This window comes from Melospiza melodia, chromosome 6 (genome assembly GCF_035770615.1).
Source record: "Melospiza melodia melodia isolate bMelMel2 chromosome 6, bMelMel2.pri, whole genome shotgun sequence".
Taxonomy (NCBI): domain Eukaryota; kingdom Metazoa; phylum Chordata; class Aves; order Passeriformes; family Passerellidae; genus Melospiza; species Melospiza melodia.
The window spans coordinates 7,246,443-7,264,949 of record NC_086199.1 but is presented as its reverse complement, the minus strand read 5'-3'; the positions used below and the strand labels follow the sequence as shown (position 1 = coordinate 7,264,949).

Genomic DNA, 18,507 nt, shown 5'->3' with positions numbered 1-18,507 from the left:
AAAATAAAGTTAAAATCCTTCCTACTATGTAGATGTAATTTCCTTTGTTACACTTGAGATCTGTTACTGAACACCCCAAGAAGAGCCTGGCCCAATCCTGTCTGTCATCTCCCATCATGTAGCAGCAAACAGCAGCAATATCAACCCAAGTTTCTCTGGGCTGAACCATCTCAGGCTCCCATCCCAGCCTTTCCTCCTACCTCCCGTGCTAATCCTGAACTTTACAGCTTAATTAGTTACCAAATGCCTTCTGATGGTTTGTTTACAAAAAATTAATTTCCTTGCTTGGCACACCTACAACAACCAGCACTACATCCTGCTTCCCAAGCAGGTGATATAATCTGCATTTCCTAACATATGATGAAGCTCTGATAAAAGGCATTTATGGGTCACCCAGACTTACATCAGCCACATGCAGGATTTGTGGAAGAACCTCTGCAATCTCATGCTGTAAAGCTGCTACTTGAACATCTATTTCATTCAGCTGTTGCATTACACTGTCAGTTTCAAAGACTGCTGACAGCTCCTCCAGCTCCATGCAGATACCATGCAGAAGATTTTGCTTTTGCTCTGAGTCTTCCAAAGCCATCTGGAGACAAAACAGGAGTTAAGTTTGATACATCACTGCTGAACAGTGGTTGTAGAGGTAAGGATTAGAAGGAATAAAATGCTGTAGGAAGTATCAGGCCAGTTGAGCATGCTGTGAAGTCTCTTTCCCTGCAATGAACTGGATGAACTGCAGTGAACACTGTCATGAAGAGCTGTGAGGGCTGCAAGAAACGATCCATTTATCTGGGTGGTGTGTGAAGGAAAGGACTGAATGCAATTTCAACTCTAATGCAAGCCCAGGGTGCATTTCCAAACCCACTGGTTTCACAGTCCAGGACTGTCGCCGACATCTTTTCATGAAAATCCTTTCCTGGGGATTTTTTTCCTCCTGAGAAGCTGAGAGGCCTCAGGGACAAAATGTAAACAATGATTGTCTGCTGCTGTGGAATGCAACAGGTGGATTTTTGATTGGCCCAAATTGGATGTTTATAATTAGTGGCCAATTACAGCAGCTGGCTTGGACAGAGAATCAGGGACAGCCTTTGTTATTCTTTCTTTTCTATTCTTAGCTTAGCTAGCCTTCTGAGATGAAACCTTTTCTTCCATTCTTTTAGTATAATTTTAATATAATATATATCATAAAATAATAAATCAAGCCTTCTGAAACATGGAGTCAGATCCTCATCTCTTCCCTCATCCTAAGACCCCTGTGAACACGGCCACACAGGACAAACAAAACATTCCATTTCACAAGCACAGGAGACAATAAGCTTTTGCCACAAAAAACGTTCATGGCTCTTGGAAATCACGTTCTCCCCCATTGTGGCTACATGCTTTTGTACCATATCAGCCCAGAATGGGCAGCTACTTCCTGTCAACAATTCTTACTAGTCTTACTACAAAAATCTGTGTTTAGAACAGCAGCTTTCTCACTTGGTCTAAGCCAAGGAGTAGATGCACAGAAAACTCAAATTAGTACAAAATTCCAAGAATTTATTTTTTGGCACTGGCCCTGATCTTCCCTGTAATATTACAAGCATCTAATTTGTAAAATTACCAATCAGAACCTTCAAGAAACAGTGAGCACAGCCTTCCAAACCACAACTCAATTCAAAGTTTCCATCTAACACACAGACATCAATAAACCAGCACTTTGCCTTTTTGGCTCACAGTATAGAAAGAATCCTATAGATGCAGGCAGTGATCCTAGCCACTCAGCAGGGTTACAGAAGACAATCACACATTTCTGGAAATTGTACAACAGTTCAGCATTTGCACAAAATGGGTGCGTCCAGCACAAAAAAACCCCCTGTATTTCATGAGTTTCAACTATAATTATTTTTCACTGAAAGGATTTACTGAAAATGGTAAATTACTTATGTCAGTAACAATTAAGAATGGAAAACTGCATCTGTACAAAGCAACAAGTGCTAAAAGGAGCATTTCTCTGCATCAGCTCTTACCTGGAGCTCATCAGTATGCTTGTGTAAGCTTTTTGCAGAGTCGTGCTGAGCATCAGCTCTTAGCAAACTGTTGGTGCTTTCTATCCAATCTTTCACATTCTTCAAGTGCTCCTCATATTCCTCCATCTTGTTGGTGGCCTAGGAAATGACAGAATGTTACAGCCAGTCACACGTCAATTGCTTCATTGTATAAGATAAATGCATGTATGAACGAGACTAAAAGAAAATAGGATGCGTTTGCATCATGGTCAGTTAAATTAGCATGGTGAAATAAAAAAACATTTTTCTGAAACAGTTAGTTTCATGATTTCAGGCTATCCCCTCTTATCAAAGTAATTTCTGAAACAATTTCATGATTTTGGGCTATTCCTTCTCACCAAAGTAATTTTGGTGATTGCATGTTTACATTTTATGGGAGCATTGTCACAATTTATATGGCAATGGCACCTTAATAGACAGCCCATTAGCAGAGTGAGAAAACCACCTCAACACCCACCCAGGGGGACAAGAATTCCCCATACAAATCCCTCAACCATGTCTTAAGTCATTCCTTTGGGGCAGCCACTCCAGAAACCCCAGCTAGAATCAGCCTTGCCACAGCAGGCTGGTGACCCTACTCATTTGACAGCCCCTGGTGATGTTCCATGCAAAGCCCTCAGTCTGTTTTTGATAGGATTGGATTTTTAAAAGCTGTTCCACCTGCAGGTACCTTGTTGAGAATGGCAGTTCTGCGCTCAGCACGCTGGGACACCTGCTGGTACTGCTGCAGGGGGGCCACCAGGATGTCCATCAGCTCCTGTGCATGGCAGGCATTCTGCTCCACTATGTCCTGCACTTCTGCATCCAGCTCATTGAGCTTGTAATGCCACAGGTCCAGCATATCCCAGATTTGCTGCATGTGGAGAGAAGGGAAATGAAATAGGTCAGGCTCAAAGATAAACAGCAGCATTATTTGTTCTGCGTGTGGGACATGAATTGCAAAGGTTTCAGAACTGACATGATGAGAAGAGAACACTTTGCATCTACTGGTGTGATTCACAGCTGAAAAAAGCATGGATTTTCCTGTGAGAAAGAATTGATAAATATTCACCAGTTAAATGCTTGCTTGTACTTCTCCTTTTACAGACATAAAAAGAATGGAAGACCACTTTATGCTAAACTAGGCTCTGTAAAAACAATCAAAAATCTTTTAACACCCACAGATTATTTTTTGGCAAGATTACCTTCTGAACTTCTTTGGCTTTTGCAATGTTTTCACTCTTCTGTTGTAACATCTTTTCAATAGCTTGAAGGCCATTGTTAATAGTTTCTGCTTTTCTTTTCAGCACATACTGAGGAGAGTTCTGCAAGATTTCAGAGCTAACCTGACAGAGTAAAGAGAAAACAACAGGGGAGATTACAAAGATCTGCTTGTTTCTGTGCACCACCTTACCAAAAACATTCCATTTCTTTTTGTTTCTCTTGACAAGTCAGGTAAAAACACTGGAATGGGGCTACACTTGCAGGGAGAAGCATTAACATGGGCAGGTTCAATATCTACACGTTGTTCACTAATTTGTTCTCATTAAGAAATGCCTGGCTCAGAAAAGAAACCCCTGAGGAAAAAGCACTGAAGCACTGCAGCTCCCTGGGTGCTTTGCTCCCATCTCTGACAGAGGCAGCTCATGCTGCATGGTGGAAGGGTCACATTTGGATTTATGCTGTAAGAAAGCCAGAATGGCACCTTTATGTCTCAGCTGGCAGCTGTGACTTCCATGTAACAAATAAGGGAATATCCAAGTGCATCAATGCACAGCCAATTTCTCTATATAAACTTGGAGATTTATCACCAAAATAGAAAGGTCTGAGGAACTTAATTTCACTCTGCAGGACTCCACAGAAATGAAAAATTGGTGCACTGGAGGGCCTGATTTTCTGTGGAAAGAGAAAAACTCTCAAAGCTGAAGTTGAGTAATTGCCTGAGCACAGGACAGAGCAGCACAGCAGAAGCTACCAGGTTACCAGGGACTAGATGAAGTGCAGGGAGTGAGAAAAGTCCTTCATCTTGCCCAAAAGTGACATCTTTTCTCACCAAACCCTGCTAGCTGCCAAGGTCAGCCAAGCACCAGGAAATCATTAAATTGTGGTAAAATCTTTGTGTGCTGCAGCCTTAGGATTTATGGGGAAATGCACACTGAACAGTTTCATGCTGCCTTGATGCGAAAGATTTTTAATTTAATAGTTATTTTAGTCTGAAGCTCCTAGTACTGAAATACTTTATCCTTGTTGTGGGATGAGGAATTAAGACCATTTTTAGTTAATATATTATCTACTCATTTCTTAATTTTATTAACATCATTTATAGATTCCAACCAACCTTTCTAAAAAGTACCCACAGTACAATGTTGTATTAATAAAACTTAATTAATCAAAGTAAATATATACAGAAAGAACTAGAGGGCTCCTCTTAAATATTCCTGCTTATACCACAAAACCTATGAAGTCAGTCTGCACTTAGTGCTTAAGACTTTTTGGAAAAAGGAATTCAGGCTGTAATCACTGAATCCTTGACCATCATCACTATCCTGGAATATACCAAAAATGGAAAATTGTCTGTAATTGTGGTGCCAGTTTCCAAAATAAAAGTGAATCATGTATGAATGATGTGACACAGCTGAAAATGAGTAAACAGATCAAGCTCTGACTTCATCTATTTCTTCAGGATAAAAACACTGCATCTGTCAAGGCTCTGTTTATCAGTAAAGCAGGGTTTTAATTTCAATACTTCTTACTGGGATAAAATCTATTATTTATGGCATCAAATGGACAATTTCTTTTCATTTTTTGGTTTGCAGATTTAGAAGAAAGCAGAATGACATTAAAATATGACAACTCAATTTAACACACACTGGTATCTCTTAATATGTTACTGAACTGACCTCCACTTCCATCAAGGTTTTTTTTTTCCTAAATTAATTTTGAAAAATTTCAAGGCAGTTTAGCACTTTATAATGTTTTCCAATACCTAAATATGAAAAGCAAACATTATCTAGCTTCCAGAACCAGTTCTTTCACTCCAACAGGTAATGTGTGCTTTGGGATAACCTTTTATATCTTGGTAAATGAAACAGTAAACAACAAAAAAAACCTCAAAGAATAAATACTGTTTTGCTTTCCTTCTCTTCTTTCCTCCCAGCTGCTGGTTCTGAAAAGACTAGCCTCATTTTGAAACAGAAACCATAAAGTTAACCAAATTAGAACTCATAAGCTTTAGTCAATATGCTGCTTAATATATTACATAAGATAAAATGAGTAATTTGATAGACATTAAAAAGTAACTGGATTTCAAAAGTGCTTTATTAAACTTTCAAATTGTATCAAATTAACTGAGATTTAACCTTAAAAATTAGGATTGAACATTATTATTTCTGAAATATGAGAACTGAAAGGTTTTTTTTTTCCATTTTTAAAATAACACAAATGAGTAAGTAACAATGATGGTAATTGTATCAGGCTAAAAATGTGACCCCAAACTGAGAGTATTACTCCAATTTTGCTTAATTTTGCTTTCAGCTAACTGCTTATATTCCTTGTAGATGGAATATATTGCAAAAAAATTGATGCAATGGGATTCAGTTATTTAAATTCCCTGATTTTAAAGGAAGGCAACCATGTTCTCAGAGGTGGCAAAAAGAACCATGTCATGATACCCTACCATATGTGCAAATTACATTTTAAAAAATCCTGTTTCAAAATCCATTTTTACCCTAGTTCTGAAAATATTTTCTCATTTTAGCTATGTAAACTTTGCAGTCAACTTTGATTGCTAGTTCCCAGTTTAAGAGTCAGATTGGAAAGAAGACAGCATCCATATAAGATTAAAAATCATTGCAAAAGATTCTGCCACATCAATTTTTAATAAAAAAATAAAAATTTATATTGACATTGCTTACCATAAGATTACCCTAAAAAGAGACCTAAGCATGGGGAATGATTTATACATTGCAAATAGATGAATATGAAAACCACCTCAACAGTTACCTTCTCTTCTAGGTCGTGCAACACTTTCTTGCAGTCGTCCAGCTGCGTTTCGATCTCTGCAGGCACTATTGTGTACATTTCAGAGTACTTGATCCGAAGTTTCTCCATGATATCCTCCAGAGCTTCTCTCTCTCTGCCAATCACATTCTGAAGCTCCTACAAAATTAAGAGTAACTTCAACAGTTTCACCCAGTTTTTACTGAGTGCATGTGTGTATATGTACATATATATGTGTATATACACACACATGTGATGTGTTTTATATTTCCTACCATTATTATGGTTTGGAAAAATTTGGTTTGTGATATCAAACCTGATTTGATTAGCTCTGCAAGCAGATAAACTCTAAGCAATAGTGACTCATTTAATCAAATGATGCTTTTCAATCTGTAAGAATTAATTAAACCTGATACTGCTCCATACTGGGGAAGTGACGCACTGATGTTCATTGACAGCCACAGCAGAGGGACCATCTCAAGAGCTCCTATGATTAAATGTTAACCTTTGTGCTCTCCTTTTTTCCAAAAGTGCATTTTCCCCTTTGAAAGAGTCTAATAGGCAACATCCATGCCTTCATTATTATAAACAACACAAAGGCCACAAAAAGCAACAGGTTTCAGGCTGAAGTGTCTCCTTTCAGGCAATTACGCAGAGCAGCACAGCAGGCTCCTCTCAAAACAGTAGTTTCCAGTTCTGCACAAAGAATGTAGGTTTTATGAGATAAAAGAAACTTGAACAACTGTCTACAGCCTGTGGCCTAGAAATAAAATCCAAGCTAAGTCCTCCTGCAGGAAGAATGAAGAAATTCGTTTGTTTGGAAGGTTTTCTAGAGTTTCAAGTTGGAATGTTCTGTTTGCTGGCTTTATGGTTCCTTTCTCTTGAGCTCAGCTGTTTGAGAAACTCAAATGTTAACTCAGGTTATTGGGGAAAATTATCCAAACCTCCTACCAGGCAATGAAAGACACTAAAATTAACGGCTTTTGCTTTTTCAATCAGGAGTAATAGCAATCCACTAATTCATAGTCTTCCCTTGGGAATCTTTTCCTTCACACAAATGCAACAGACAGAAGAAATATGGAAGTCACTGAGATTGATTTATTTCCTGTCATCCCATAACAACTGGGTCTGATATTAAAAAAACCCAAACCCTCAAAGCCATGAAACAGCTGTGTGCCCCATTCTCTCAGGGAGAAGGCTGCTGCTGTCAAATGGCCCAATTAAGATTGTGCCAATATTTATGGGAGTTCACAGATTCCCTGACCTGAACTGGAAAGAATCAGTTACAACTCTTGTCTCCAAAACAAAGCATGTCCCCTGCAAACTGGTTTCTGTGTATTACTGCACATTCACATTTCACAGATTATTTAGCTGGAAAGCAGATACCTATCAAAACTGTCCCAATTTTTTTCCTAAGGGACAAGACAATTACACTTCTCCCTTTTCATCTCTGTGGGTGAATTTAAAACTTTTGCCAAGCTAAATCAGGTTTGTCATCTCAAAATGAAATAGATATTTCCACTCAACAGATGCAGTGCAGTCCTGACTATTGCTATAAATTTCATAGGAACAAGATTTTCTTTGGAAGTAAGGGAGGAAATTGCCCTGCAGATTTTGGCTCGCTGCTGTCTGGACTATGTAAAATTAATGAATTCTTCAATCCTTTCAGCTCAGCCTTCTCAAAAGGAACAGGCCTGCTGTGACACTGCTAAAAAGAGATAATTTGATGGGACTGCTGCTAGCATTTACTTGTTCCATTGCTGTCAGAAACAGGAACAAGGTCTTAACTCACTTTTGGGTGAGTTTTAGGTGCTCAGAGTAGCAAAGCTTGGATGTGAGGGGAAAGAACAGGCATAAAGCACCTGCAGAAGGAAAATTTTCTTCTGGACACAAATAACTCAGTAAAAAGGCAGACACAACTCTAAATTCTAATTATAAATATTTTTAAATAGAAAAACAGTCAATTTTGACAAATCCAAGGTCCCACCACAGCAATGCTGGCTCATGGGTTTAGAGCTGTCACCAACCTCCAGCTGTTCTGCCTTTCCATCAGCATCCTGCAGCAACACAGATGCAGCATTCTGTAATGCATTTGTCACAGCACTTATTTCTTCAATGACCTTGTTCCTCTCTTGAATCTCAGCTTTCACAGAATCTTTATGGTCTTGAGCTTTTTTGTACAACCTGTGCAAGATGACCAGAAAGAATACATGGTTTAAACTCTAATAGGAGCAAAGAGCATGCTTAATACAGATATTATGTAGGTATATATCCAGAACCACATTTGTCTGTAATTTAGGGGGTTTTTCTGCTGTTAAATCTATGAGTTTTATGCCACTTTATTTCAGTTTCTTTTAAGTGAGTCCTCAGACAGTTCTATTTGATAGATCAAACCAGAGAGCAGGCATATTTAAATAGCAGAGGTCAGGTTCTCAGTCTGAAGATGCTGACAGAGCAAATGTTGTTCCCAAAAGCAAACCCAGAGAAGGGTGAATACAATAATCAGATTTGTAAAAAACATTTGTGGAGAATTTTAGACAGTGGCACTCAGATGAAAGCTGAATTGTTGCAAAAAGCACAAGGTCTGATTTTCCTAAGAGCAGAAAATCTTAAAATTCATAAGCACATGGAATGTATAAAACTGACTATTGTTCTTTGATTCCTACTGCATTTGAAAACAAATTGCAGCCCACAAAGGATATGGCCAGGCTCAGGTCTTCTCCCTAAATAACATCCCCCAATACTGGAGACAGCAGAAGGGTGAGATGGAGCATTGGTCTGACCCAGGAGAGCATTTATTGTCACTTTAACTGCATTACAGCTTTCAGATATTCTTTGCTATCCAGTAAAATCCTGTGCTTATCTCATACCTTCGACAGAAATTTCACACCACTTACTTCTTACAGCGCTCCTGCATTGCCTTTATCTCAGCCAGGGCAGGGAGGGCAGCCTCCCCCTCAGCATCCTCAGGGGCATTCAGGATGTTTCTTATCCGGTGCAGAAGCAAGAGCAAGAGGAGCTGCTGCTGGTTGATGTTTTCTTCAAATGAGTTCACAAAATCGAGTAACTCCACCAGCTCCTCTCTGGTGGCCTTCTCCTTCTCTTTAAGGCTTTCTGGCTGTTCTTCCTGGAGCTTATCCAGAATGATTGTTTCTCGTTCCAGCTAAGTGAACACCATGGCAGAGCATGAGATAAAGTGCTTTTTTGTTCCACCACCTGAAGTTACATTGTTCATTTACTCACACGGGTGACTAACTCCTGGGAATTACACAGTCAGAACTTGAACCTTTGAAAAGTGACAAAATCTCTGAGTTTGCTTTAACAAAGCACATAACCCTGTGCAGAGCTGCCCTGGGTTCAGAGGACTGAATAAATATCCCCACCTTTTCTGACTTTGGGCTCAAGAAAGGGTGGGAAATCATGTTCTGCCCTGATCTCAGCCCTTTACAGACCATTGTTCTCACAGTCACATCTCAACTCCCCCCCAAACTAACAGATGTTGAACAACTCACCTCTTCATTGATGAATTTCCATTCCTGCTTTAGTTCTTCACAGGCAATTTCCAGCCCTTTGGCTGCCTCAAGCAAACCCAGCCAGTTTTCCCACAGCACTGTAACAATCCTGCCCAGGGCTCTGTCACTTCCTCTGCACAACCTCATCATCTCTCCAGAGATCTGCCTCAGCTTCACCAGATCCTCTTCGGCAGAGTCAATGCTGGACACTAAAACCTTACAGGAAAAACAAACACATCAATAAATAAAATGCTGCAGTCAGGAGTACTAATGAAGTATTCAGTAACATGTCCAGGATCCTCTAGGAAAATGGCAATCACTGCACTGAGCTGGTAAAATATGGTCATAATGAGGGAGTTCTGTTGGCTAAGACTGTGGAGAAAGATGGAGTAAATAAAATGTCTCATTTCTAGAGCAGTAAGACAGACTCATTTCACATGATCTATTATACAAGATTATAAATATATTCCTACTGGTCTTTTAACAAGATTATAAATATATTAATACATTAATATATTCTATGGTTTTACACATACATAAATATAGGATAAAGAATTCCACTTCTCCCTACTATGATGTCACATATGCTATGCATATGTATGCATAGCTGTATTAGTTTTGCATGAGCTTTTCAACTTCTTCAGAGCCCTTCTTACCTTGCTGTCTTCCAAATGCTCCAAAGCTTCTTTATAAGACACTGGAATCTTAGACAAAGACTGTCTAAGCATCTTTTCCAGTTTCTTAAGATTATCACACACTTTATCTTTGGTTTCTGTGTAGCTTTTGTGTTTTTCAAAATACCTGCATGAAACAATGAATGGATTAATTAAAATTTGTTGTTGTTGTTCCTCTCTCCAACCATAAGGCCCAACAGAATAAAAGTTTTAAAAAAGCCTTTTGAACTTCTAGTCCTAACTGTTTCCAAGTTATAGTCAGTTAGCATTTGGTAAACAATTCAGGTTTGATATCTGAGGTACTGATCACTGGAACATGATCAAGCAGTTTAAAAATCCTTTACTCTCTCTCCCAAACTTTTTCTCTGCATATATCTGAAGGCCCTTTCTTCTGTATCTGAAGGAAGGAAACCACAGCCATTGCCTTGTTTGGGTTTTACCCTCCCAAGCTATCAGAACAGCCTATGGAAGACATGAATTAGGGACCCTCAGAAAACTATTCTGACTTCCACCAGCACTGCACTACAGACTAGAAATGTGCTTTCTTCTGATTTCGGCACTCTAAGACTCCCATTCAAGCCCCACATTTTGGAATACACAAGAAGTGACTGCACTGTAAATTAGTAGCAATGTGGCTTTTGTCTGGCAATTTTCCTTCCTTAATAACCACACCTGAGAACAACAAGGAAGGCTTACCCTTTCTGCTGCTGGAATTTCTGACTACCTGAATTTCTATCAGAGCAGAAACAGCCCTGGATTTATTTTTGGTCAAGTTTCTCACAATAAGGAACAAGATCTATGGAGATCTCAGAGACCCACCTCTGCTCATCAGCTTCCTTTCTTTGAGCCTTCTTCCTTAATGCCAAACTCCTTTCCACCAGTTCTCCTACAGCATTTTCCAGACGTGCTTGGTCTTCTGGCTTCACTAGGTTTTTCAGCTTGGAGTGCAGGTTTTCTAAGTCAGCCTTTGCAGAGCTGAACTCTTCCTCTTTCCAGTGTGGAGTCTGACAGATCTCCCCTGAGCCACAGAGCTCTGCTGCAGCATCCTGGGCTGGAGCTTCACAGTCCTCCAGGAACCTGGCAGCCCTCTGAAGAGCCTTGGTGTAAAGCTCACCAGCCCTGCATGCCTCCTCCAGAGCATTCTGAAAGCATTGAAAAGAGAAAGGAGCAATAAAATAATGCTGCTGTGCTCCTCTGGATCACCACACGGTCTTAAAATTTTACACTTGGCTATCTTTGAGACCAACTGCCTGAGGAGGTGAGGCAGGACATGTGGCAAACACATTTGTTACTTGTGCAGTCACAGAGCAGTCCTGTAACCCATGTGTTTATTGCCCTCAGAACAGGAATTATGTACACCATTCCAGGAATTATGTTCACATTGGCTTGACCTGTGCTTTAATCCTCTTAGTCACTCCCAGCTGCTAAAGGTTCTCTTTACAGTAGAAACAAGGTGCTTGGATTTTTTATCATTCTCACTATTGAAAATGTTACCTCTCAAGATGACTGCACCCAGTCTCTCTTCAGCTGAATATTTCAACACAGCCTTTTCCTTCCTCCTCTTTACCATTCTTTTCTTGTGCTAATCCCCACTGATTGATTATAATCAAAGTGAACACAACTTTCTTTGTATCCTTAGTTTCTGTCATGATTCCCATCCTATCCACCAACGTGGAGATGATCACAGGGCAATTCAGGTGTTAGAATAAATGAGGATATGAGTCATGAAAATAAAAATGCCACAGTCACAGACACCTAATCTAATTCTTGGGGAAAGGCATATGCCAATGCTTCACTTTCATTGAATATACTTACAACACGGGCAGCAATGTCTGCCTTCAGCTGTGCTTCACAGCCTTGCAGTGTCTCTAATTCTGTAGCAGCAGGAGGAGATTTCTCATCTTGTTTTTCCCTCTCTTTTTCCATTATACATTTAAGAGCAGAAAACTTCCCTTCCATCATATTCTGAATTGCTTCCCATCGCAGCTTTTCATCCTGCATTGTATTTATGTCTATCACAAGTGGCTGCTGAAGTTCTAATTGAATATGCCTTATGATGTGGAATATATTTTCTGCTTCATCCTGGCTACCTTCCTTGTTTGCACTCTGTAGCCCAGAGACCAAGTTTTGAAGAAACTGCTTTAATTCTTCAACGTTTTTCTCCAGGCTCTTTATTTCTTTCCTCTTAGATTCTTTGAATGATGAATCAAACACCTCATTTTTGTTTATTTGATTTGCTGCCTCCTGGGTTAAGTACAAGATTTGTTGAACTGCCTGCAATAGAATCTGTGCAGATATGACATTCTCAGCAGGAGAAGAGCTGGAGCTATCATTTAGGATATTAGCTTCTTTTCTTACAGTGGATGTCACAGTCTGGATCTCATCTAGCAATCCCTGAATCTTATCCCATTCCCTAACAATATTTTCCAAGTGCATTATCTTCTCTTTAATTTTGTTTTTAATTTTAGAAAATTTAGTTTGCAATTCATCCAGCTGCAGTGAGTCCCATTTCAGGCCTACACATTCAAATATTTCCTTGTACTTCATTACTTGTGACAAACCTGACTGAAAAGCCAACACTTTTTCTTTCAGTGCTTTGCATTTGTCCTTCAGTCCCTGCTTGGCACCTACTAATTCACCATCTTTCAGGTTCATTTCACCATCCTGCAGGTCATCAAGATCCTGCTCCAATGAAGCAATTCCTTCAGCAAACTCTCTGGAGACAGCTGTCTTTTGTTCTACTTCATGAAGTTTACTTTGAATTTGCCTCTGTGTCTTCCTTGCTCTGTTCTTCAGACTCCTTAACTGATCAATCAAGAAGAGTTGTTCAGACAGGCTCAGCTGCCCAGCTGTGACCTGACTCTCCTTACAGTGGGATGAGATAAGCTCTTCTATTTCCTGTATGTCCTTTAGCATCTCCTTCAGAATGCCTTGTTGGCTCACCAGCTCTGAGCAGCTGCTGTTTTGGTTTGGGTCAGGCCTGGCCATCAGCTCGGCTTTGCAAAGCTGAGAGTGAACTTTGTCTATTTCTGCAGTGAGCCTTTGTCTCTCCTCCAGCTGGAGCTCCAAGTGCTGCAATCTTTGAGCAGACTTTAAAACAAGAGCCTTGTATGAATTCTTCAATGTTTGTAAAAGGAAGGTCATATCAGAGCCCTCCTCTGGCTCCAAGCTGGGAAGGATGTGCTGGAGCCCATAATCCAGGGATAGAATCACAGGCTCTCTGCTCAGGATGTCTGTGTTCATAAGCTGACAATTTCTGATCTGTGATTTGACATCACTGGGGAAAAGTGCTGCTTTCTGATCTAGGTGGGACAGTGAGTCTTTGACCCAGGAAATATTTTCTTTCAGCCTCTTCATCATCTCATGTTTCATGAGAGCAGGACCAGTGGTCTGGATATCCTCTTGAGAAGTTTGCTGTGCTGATAATGCTTCCAGTTTGCTCTGCAAATCCTGTATAGAGTTCTCCAAAGCCACCTTCTCTTGATCACTCCAAATTCTTTTCATCTGCAGCTCAATCCTCCTTTTTAATAGACAAAGACCATGTTTAATGTCCTGTAGCTCTGTGGTCCAAATGAGAGGGTCTTTGGCTTTTCCTGCAGTTGAGGAATGTAACTCTGCTTGCAAATACTGTTCCTGTATCAGCCTCTGGATATCCCGTGCTTTGGTCATAAGCAGGTTAAATTCATCAATTTCTGCCACAACCTGATCATGTTTCTTTTGCACTGCTTGTTCCATGTGCTGCCACCAGTGCTCCAGCTGCCTCATTTGGCTCTCTGTCAACACTTTATCCATACATGTCAAATGCTGAGATAAAACTTCTTGCTGGCTTTGCAGCTGGTTTAAGACATCTCTTTCCTTCCGTAAGGACTCTATGCATGCCTTAATTTTCTCCAGAAGAACTGTGTTGTTCATAGGACCCCTGGCAAAAACATGAGTGGTGTTTAAAAATAATGAATTCTCCTTATACAGAGACTTTTTAAAAAACAAATTTCACTGTTTAGAGCAAAATTCACTAACTTTATTCACGTAATCACACATATCTCTCAATGTTCTCTTAGGAGTTCCCTAACCACCCTTGCAGTATCATTATTTCTTGCTTATCTGTAGAGCACTCACTATTCATAGATATCTGTGCAAAAAAGATATGTTCTACTGTATATTCTCTAAAATTGCAGTGTCTACTAATCTAGAATGTAGCCCTCATTTTAAAAATCAGCAAGAGTGTAACATCGTCTCTAAGTGAATTAGCATTTTATAATAATTTCTGGTTGACAATGAAGATAAAATTTGGTTATAAAAATCCTGAGAGTTTTCCATTCATGCAAGTTAAACTCTTCCAAATGAATCTATTTATCTTCTATTTACACAAGTATCTTAAAATGCCCACCTGAAATACATTTAGCAGATGGATTTTTTTATGTTTTTTAAATCTCTTTGCTGTAAATTAACAATTTCATAAGCTTTAAATGTTTTCAAAATATTTTGGTACATTACCATGACAAACAAGTTCTGTATTTTGAAGACTAATTCACAAAACACAGTAAATATTTGTTGTGCATTGGTTACCTCTGAATTGACAATGTAGACTTTACTTACTGCCATGGAATTTTTCCTATCAAGTAAGGTTAGTTTTCAGAATAAAGAGATATTTTGTTCAGAAAACACCTAGAATTAAGAAGTCTCTAAAGAAAAATGAGTATTTCACATCTGCCACATTAAAAAAATATATATTTTAAGATGGATTTTTATAGGTTTTTAGCCCAGCAACTACTTTGTTTTGCCTAAAGAATAAAGAGAGTAGATGTTGTTTAAGGATAGCAGAGAGCCACCAGAAATTCTTCTGCTTAAGTCTGTTCACAAACTTACAAACCTCTAAGAGTTCTCTTGAAGTGGATATAACCCCATACTCTTGTCCGAGCATTACTGAAGCATGTCACAAAATTCAGTGCAGAACCATATTTGCTGTGCAACCTCTTAACCAAACCTCTCCACTGTACTTACATTTTTATGTTATCTTTTTCTGTTGACAAATTTTTCATGGAGGACTGTGCAGCAGAAAGACTTTTCTGGTATTCATTAATTAAACAGCACTGTTGTTGCTTCACTGCCTTAACAGCTTCCAGTTCCTGGAGCAGCCTGTCCCAGCAGGGCTCTGTGCTTTGCAGCTCTGCTCTGTTTGATCCTGTTCCATTGGGAATTGCTCCTTCACCATGGCACAGAGACTTTGCTTTCCACGTTTCCAGCTCAGTTTTTAAATTCTACAATCAAGCCCACCACAGAGAGAGAAGGGATTAAAGGATGATCTTAAAGACTCTCAGCTTTCAACACAAAATACAGCTAAATACTGATTCACCTACAAACATATTCCTGCTCATCCACAAGCAAAGCAGCACATCATGGAAGCAATCCTAGGTGTATCATTGCACTCTGGAAGAGCAGTACAAGCTGTGGGATTTACATGGACATGCAGCAAGGCATGGTGTCTGCAGACAAACTGACTAATTGTGCAGTTAAAACTCAGATAAGGCTGTGGGCAACAGCTTTGGTTAGCCAAATGAATCACAATTCTGCAAGTGTACCACTACATAAAAAGATGAGGAATGGCTTTGCAGTTTCCATACCTCCAGCTCTTTTAGTTGTTCATTTATAAGCACCATATCCAGTTCAGCCACTTCATTTTTCAGCTCATTGACCTTTTGTTCCTCTTCAAAATATTCATTGTTTACTTGCACTGCAGGAAATAGTTCCTTCTGGACAACCACTTCTGCACCTGTGTCCTACAACAAAAAACAAGATTCTTATTGCTGAAGGGTCTAGACCAATAAGTTTTCTGACTGCAGCACTTTGCTTCATGTGTTTAAGCCATGCTGGGGTTGTTAAATCCTGCTGTGGTTTCTCCCACAGCCTCTGTGGATCAATCAGGACCCAGAAACTGGAAACTCCATCACTGTCCCCCATCCCTGCAGTCACCCCCTCCTGTCAGCACTGCTCAGGTGGCTTTGAAATCTCTGCCCATCATTTCTAGTGAAACTCTGACATCCTCCCTGCACCCACCTCTGCTCCTGATAAATTCACAGGCCTGTTGTGTCTTCTACCTCTGTTCCTTACATATTCATGGAACTTTATCCTCTCCTCACACCCACATTCCTTCTGCTCAGCATCTGCCTGACAACACTGCTGTTTCCTTCACCAGGACACCTCTTCAGGGCAGCTCATGCATGAAGCAGCCTGGCTGTGACACAAAGCCATGGCTGCCACTGGCACAGGTGCTGGCCAAAATCTGGGGTGAGATCAGAGCAGTAGGGAGTCATGTCTCAGTCAGGGTGGGGAGGGATCAGGAGGCTCCAGAGCCAGTCTCTGGCACTGCCTGGGATTCCCATGACAGAGGGACAAGTCACTTGGGCTGGGGCCAGGCTTAACATCACCTTCAGCTATTGCAGACAGCATCAGAAATGAAAGGTCACAGGCTAGCTGGATCACACGATGATCCCTTAAAAATCTTTCTGCATTTCCCTTCTCCCAGTACTTGTCTCTATCTGATGATCTGTTCCATGTATAAAATTTATATGAGTGAATGCATACAAATACACAGCTATTACTGCAGTGTGAGCTTCTCCATGGTACTAACATCTAAAATCAGCAACAGTAAAAAGATTCTTGTCTGATAAACTTCACGTATTACTACTTTGGACACTGTTTTACTAGAAACAGCCAGTTATCACTGTAAGCTGTCACTGTCATCTGTCCCTTCATGGGTCATGAGCTATGCAAAATATATCTGCTTTCAAGTGTGGGAAAGATACAGCACATAGTACATTCTCAGAGAAGAATAGTTCTCTTCATTTGAACTCTTGGTTATTTTCAGTCAAAACTGAAGAGGCCACTCATGAAGTAGTCAGTTGGAGAACTTTTCAATTTCTCTGTGTACATAACCATAACAGTTGTATCAATTCAGACATAAGATCTAATCTCAAGACACTTTGGAGTGCCATAGAACTGAAGTAAGCATTAAAACTCAGCTAAGCTATCACACAGAAAGGAGGAAATCCACTTCACCAGATTGAAATATCAACACATCAAAAGACACAGAGAAGTGTCCTGACTTTTAGAAAAACCTTGCTGTGTACTTGTTTTGCTTGTTTGTGTGAAGTTCTCATTGCACACTGCCTCCATGGATACAGCCAGGGGAGGCTGCACTCAAATTCTGTGTCCAGTTTCAGGCCCCTCACTGCATGAAAGACCTTGAGGTGCTGGAGTGTGTCCAGAGAAGGGCAGTGGAACTGGGGAAGGGTCTGGAGCACAAGTCTGGGGTTGTTTAGCCTGGAGGAGAGGAGGCTCAGAGGAGACCTTATCACTCTTTACAACTCCCTGACAGGAGGGTGTAACTGAGTGGGGTTGGTCTCTGCTCCCAGGTAACAAGTGACAGGAAAGGGAGAAACGGCCTCAAGCTGTGCCAGTGGAGGTTTAGACTGGATTGTAGGAAAGATTCCTTCACTGAAAGGGTGGTCAGGCACTGGAACAGGCTGCCCAGGGCAGTGGTGGGTCTCCATCCTTGGATTTAAAAGAGATGTCCCTGTGGCACTTGGGGACATGGTTTAGTGGTGAGCTTGGTGCTGGGTTAATGGTTGGACTTGATGGTTTTTGAAGTCTTTTTCTACCTAAATGATTCAATGATGATTGCACTGGTCCTTAAATGCTTTTCAGTAGTACCCAGCATGACCTCCATAATTTCCCCAGGAACTGAGGTTACTCTAACAGTCTGTAGTTTACTGGATCTTCCCTCACACCCTTTTTGTAAATCTAAATAACAATGCCAGCTTCCAGTCAGCAGGGACTTCTTCAAAGTCCCAAGAACCTTGGGAGATTTTTCAGGTGTGCAAGTCCCAGGCAAGACCTGCCCATGGACAGGTCAGCTGTGGAGCTGCCTACAGATTCACCAGGAAGATCAGATTTAGCCCTACCTTCAAATTAAGAATGTGGTGTCCAACAGTCACAGGGCACTTGTGATGTAACTCCTTTACTCTTAAAGAAGAGTAGACTTAGTAAAGTCATTCAGTAATGTAACTTGTCATTAATTGAACTTGAATCCCTTCTCCTTTCTCTACTTTATTTCATTTATTTTCTTTTGCTGGATCACTCTTGGGTTTCAGTTCTCTGATTTGTCTTCCTTATAATGGCAAAGCTATCATAGCTGACTGTAATAACATGGAATGAAGGTTGTGCTGCTTAACAGATTGAAGAGAAACTCTAAATACCATAAAGACTGATTATGATGGCTCTAAAAACTAGAGT

The 18,507-nt window shown here is 40.2% G+C and overlaps 1 protein-coding gene across 5 annotated transcripts in view; it reads right to left on the bottom strand.

Moving 5' to 3' along the window:
* SYNE2 (spectrin repeat containing nuclear envelope protein 2) overlaps positions 1 to 18,507 on the bottom strand; it is a 177,352-nt gene that overhangs the window by 86,450 nt on the left and 72,395 nt on the right. For all 5 annotated transcript variants that reach the window (XM_063159774.1, XM_063159769.1, XM_063159771.1 and 2 more), the window contains 13 exons: positions 15,837 to 15,992; positions 15,217 to 15,473; positions 12,031 to 14,134; positions 11,035 to 11,357; positions 10,198 to 10,342; positions 9,542 to 9,757; positions 8,927 to 9,192; positions 8,057 to 8,213; positions 6,033 to 6,188; positions 3,236 to 3,376; positions 2,722 to 2,904; positions 2,013 to 2,150; positions 404 to 589 (listed from right to left, as the gene is read on the bottom strand). In XM_063159774.1, the coding sequence (XP_063015844.1) occupies positions 404 to 589; positions 2,013 to 2,150; positions 2,722 to 2,904; positions 3,236 to 3,376; positions 6,033 to 6,188; positions 8,057 to 8,213; positions 8,927 to 9,192; positions 9,542 to 9,757; positions 10,198 to 10,342; positions 11,035 to 11,357; positions 12,031 to 14,134; positions 15,217 to 15,473; positions 15,837 to 15,992 (4,428 nt within the window). The remainder of the gene's footprint in view (positions 1 to 403; positions 590 to 2,012; positions 2,151 to 2,721; positions 2,905 to 3,235; positions 3,377 to 6,032; positions 6,189 to 8,056; positions 8,214 to 8,926; positions 9,193 to 9,541; positions 9,758 to 10,197; positions 10,343 to 11,034; positions 11,358 to 12,030; positions 14,135 to 15,216; positions 15,474 to 15,836; positions 15,993 to 18,507) is intronic.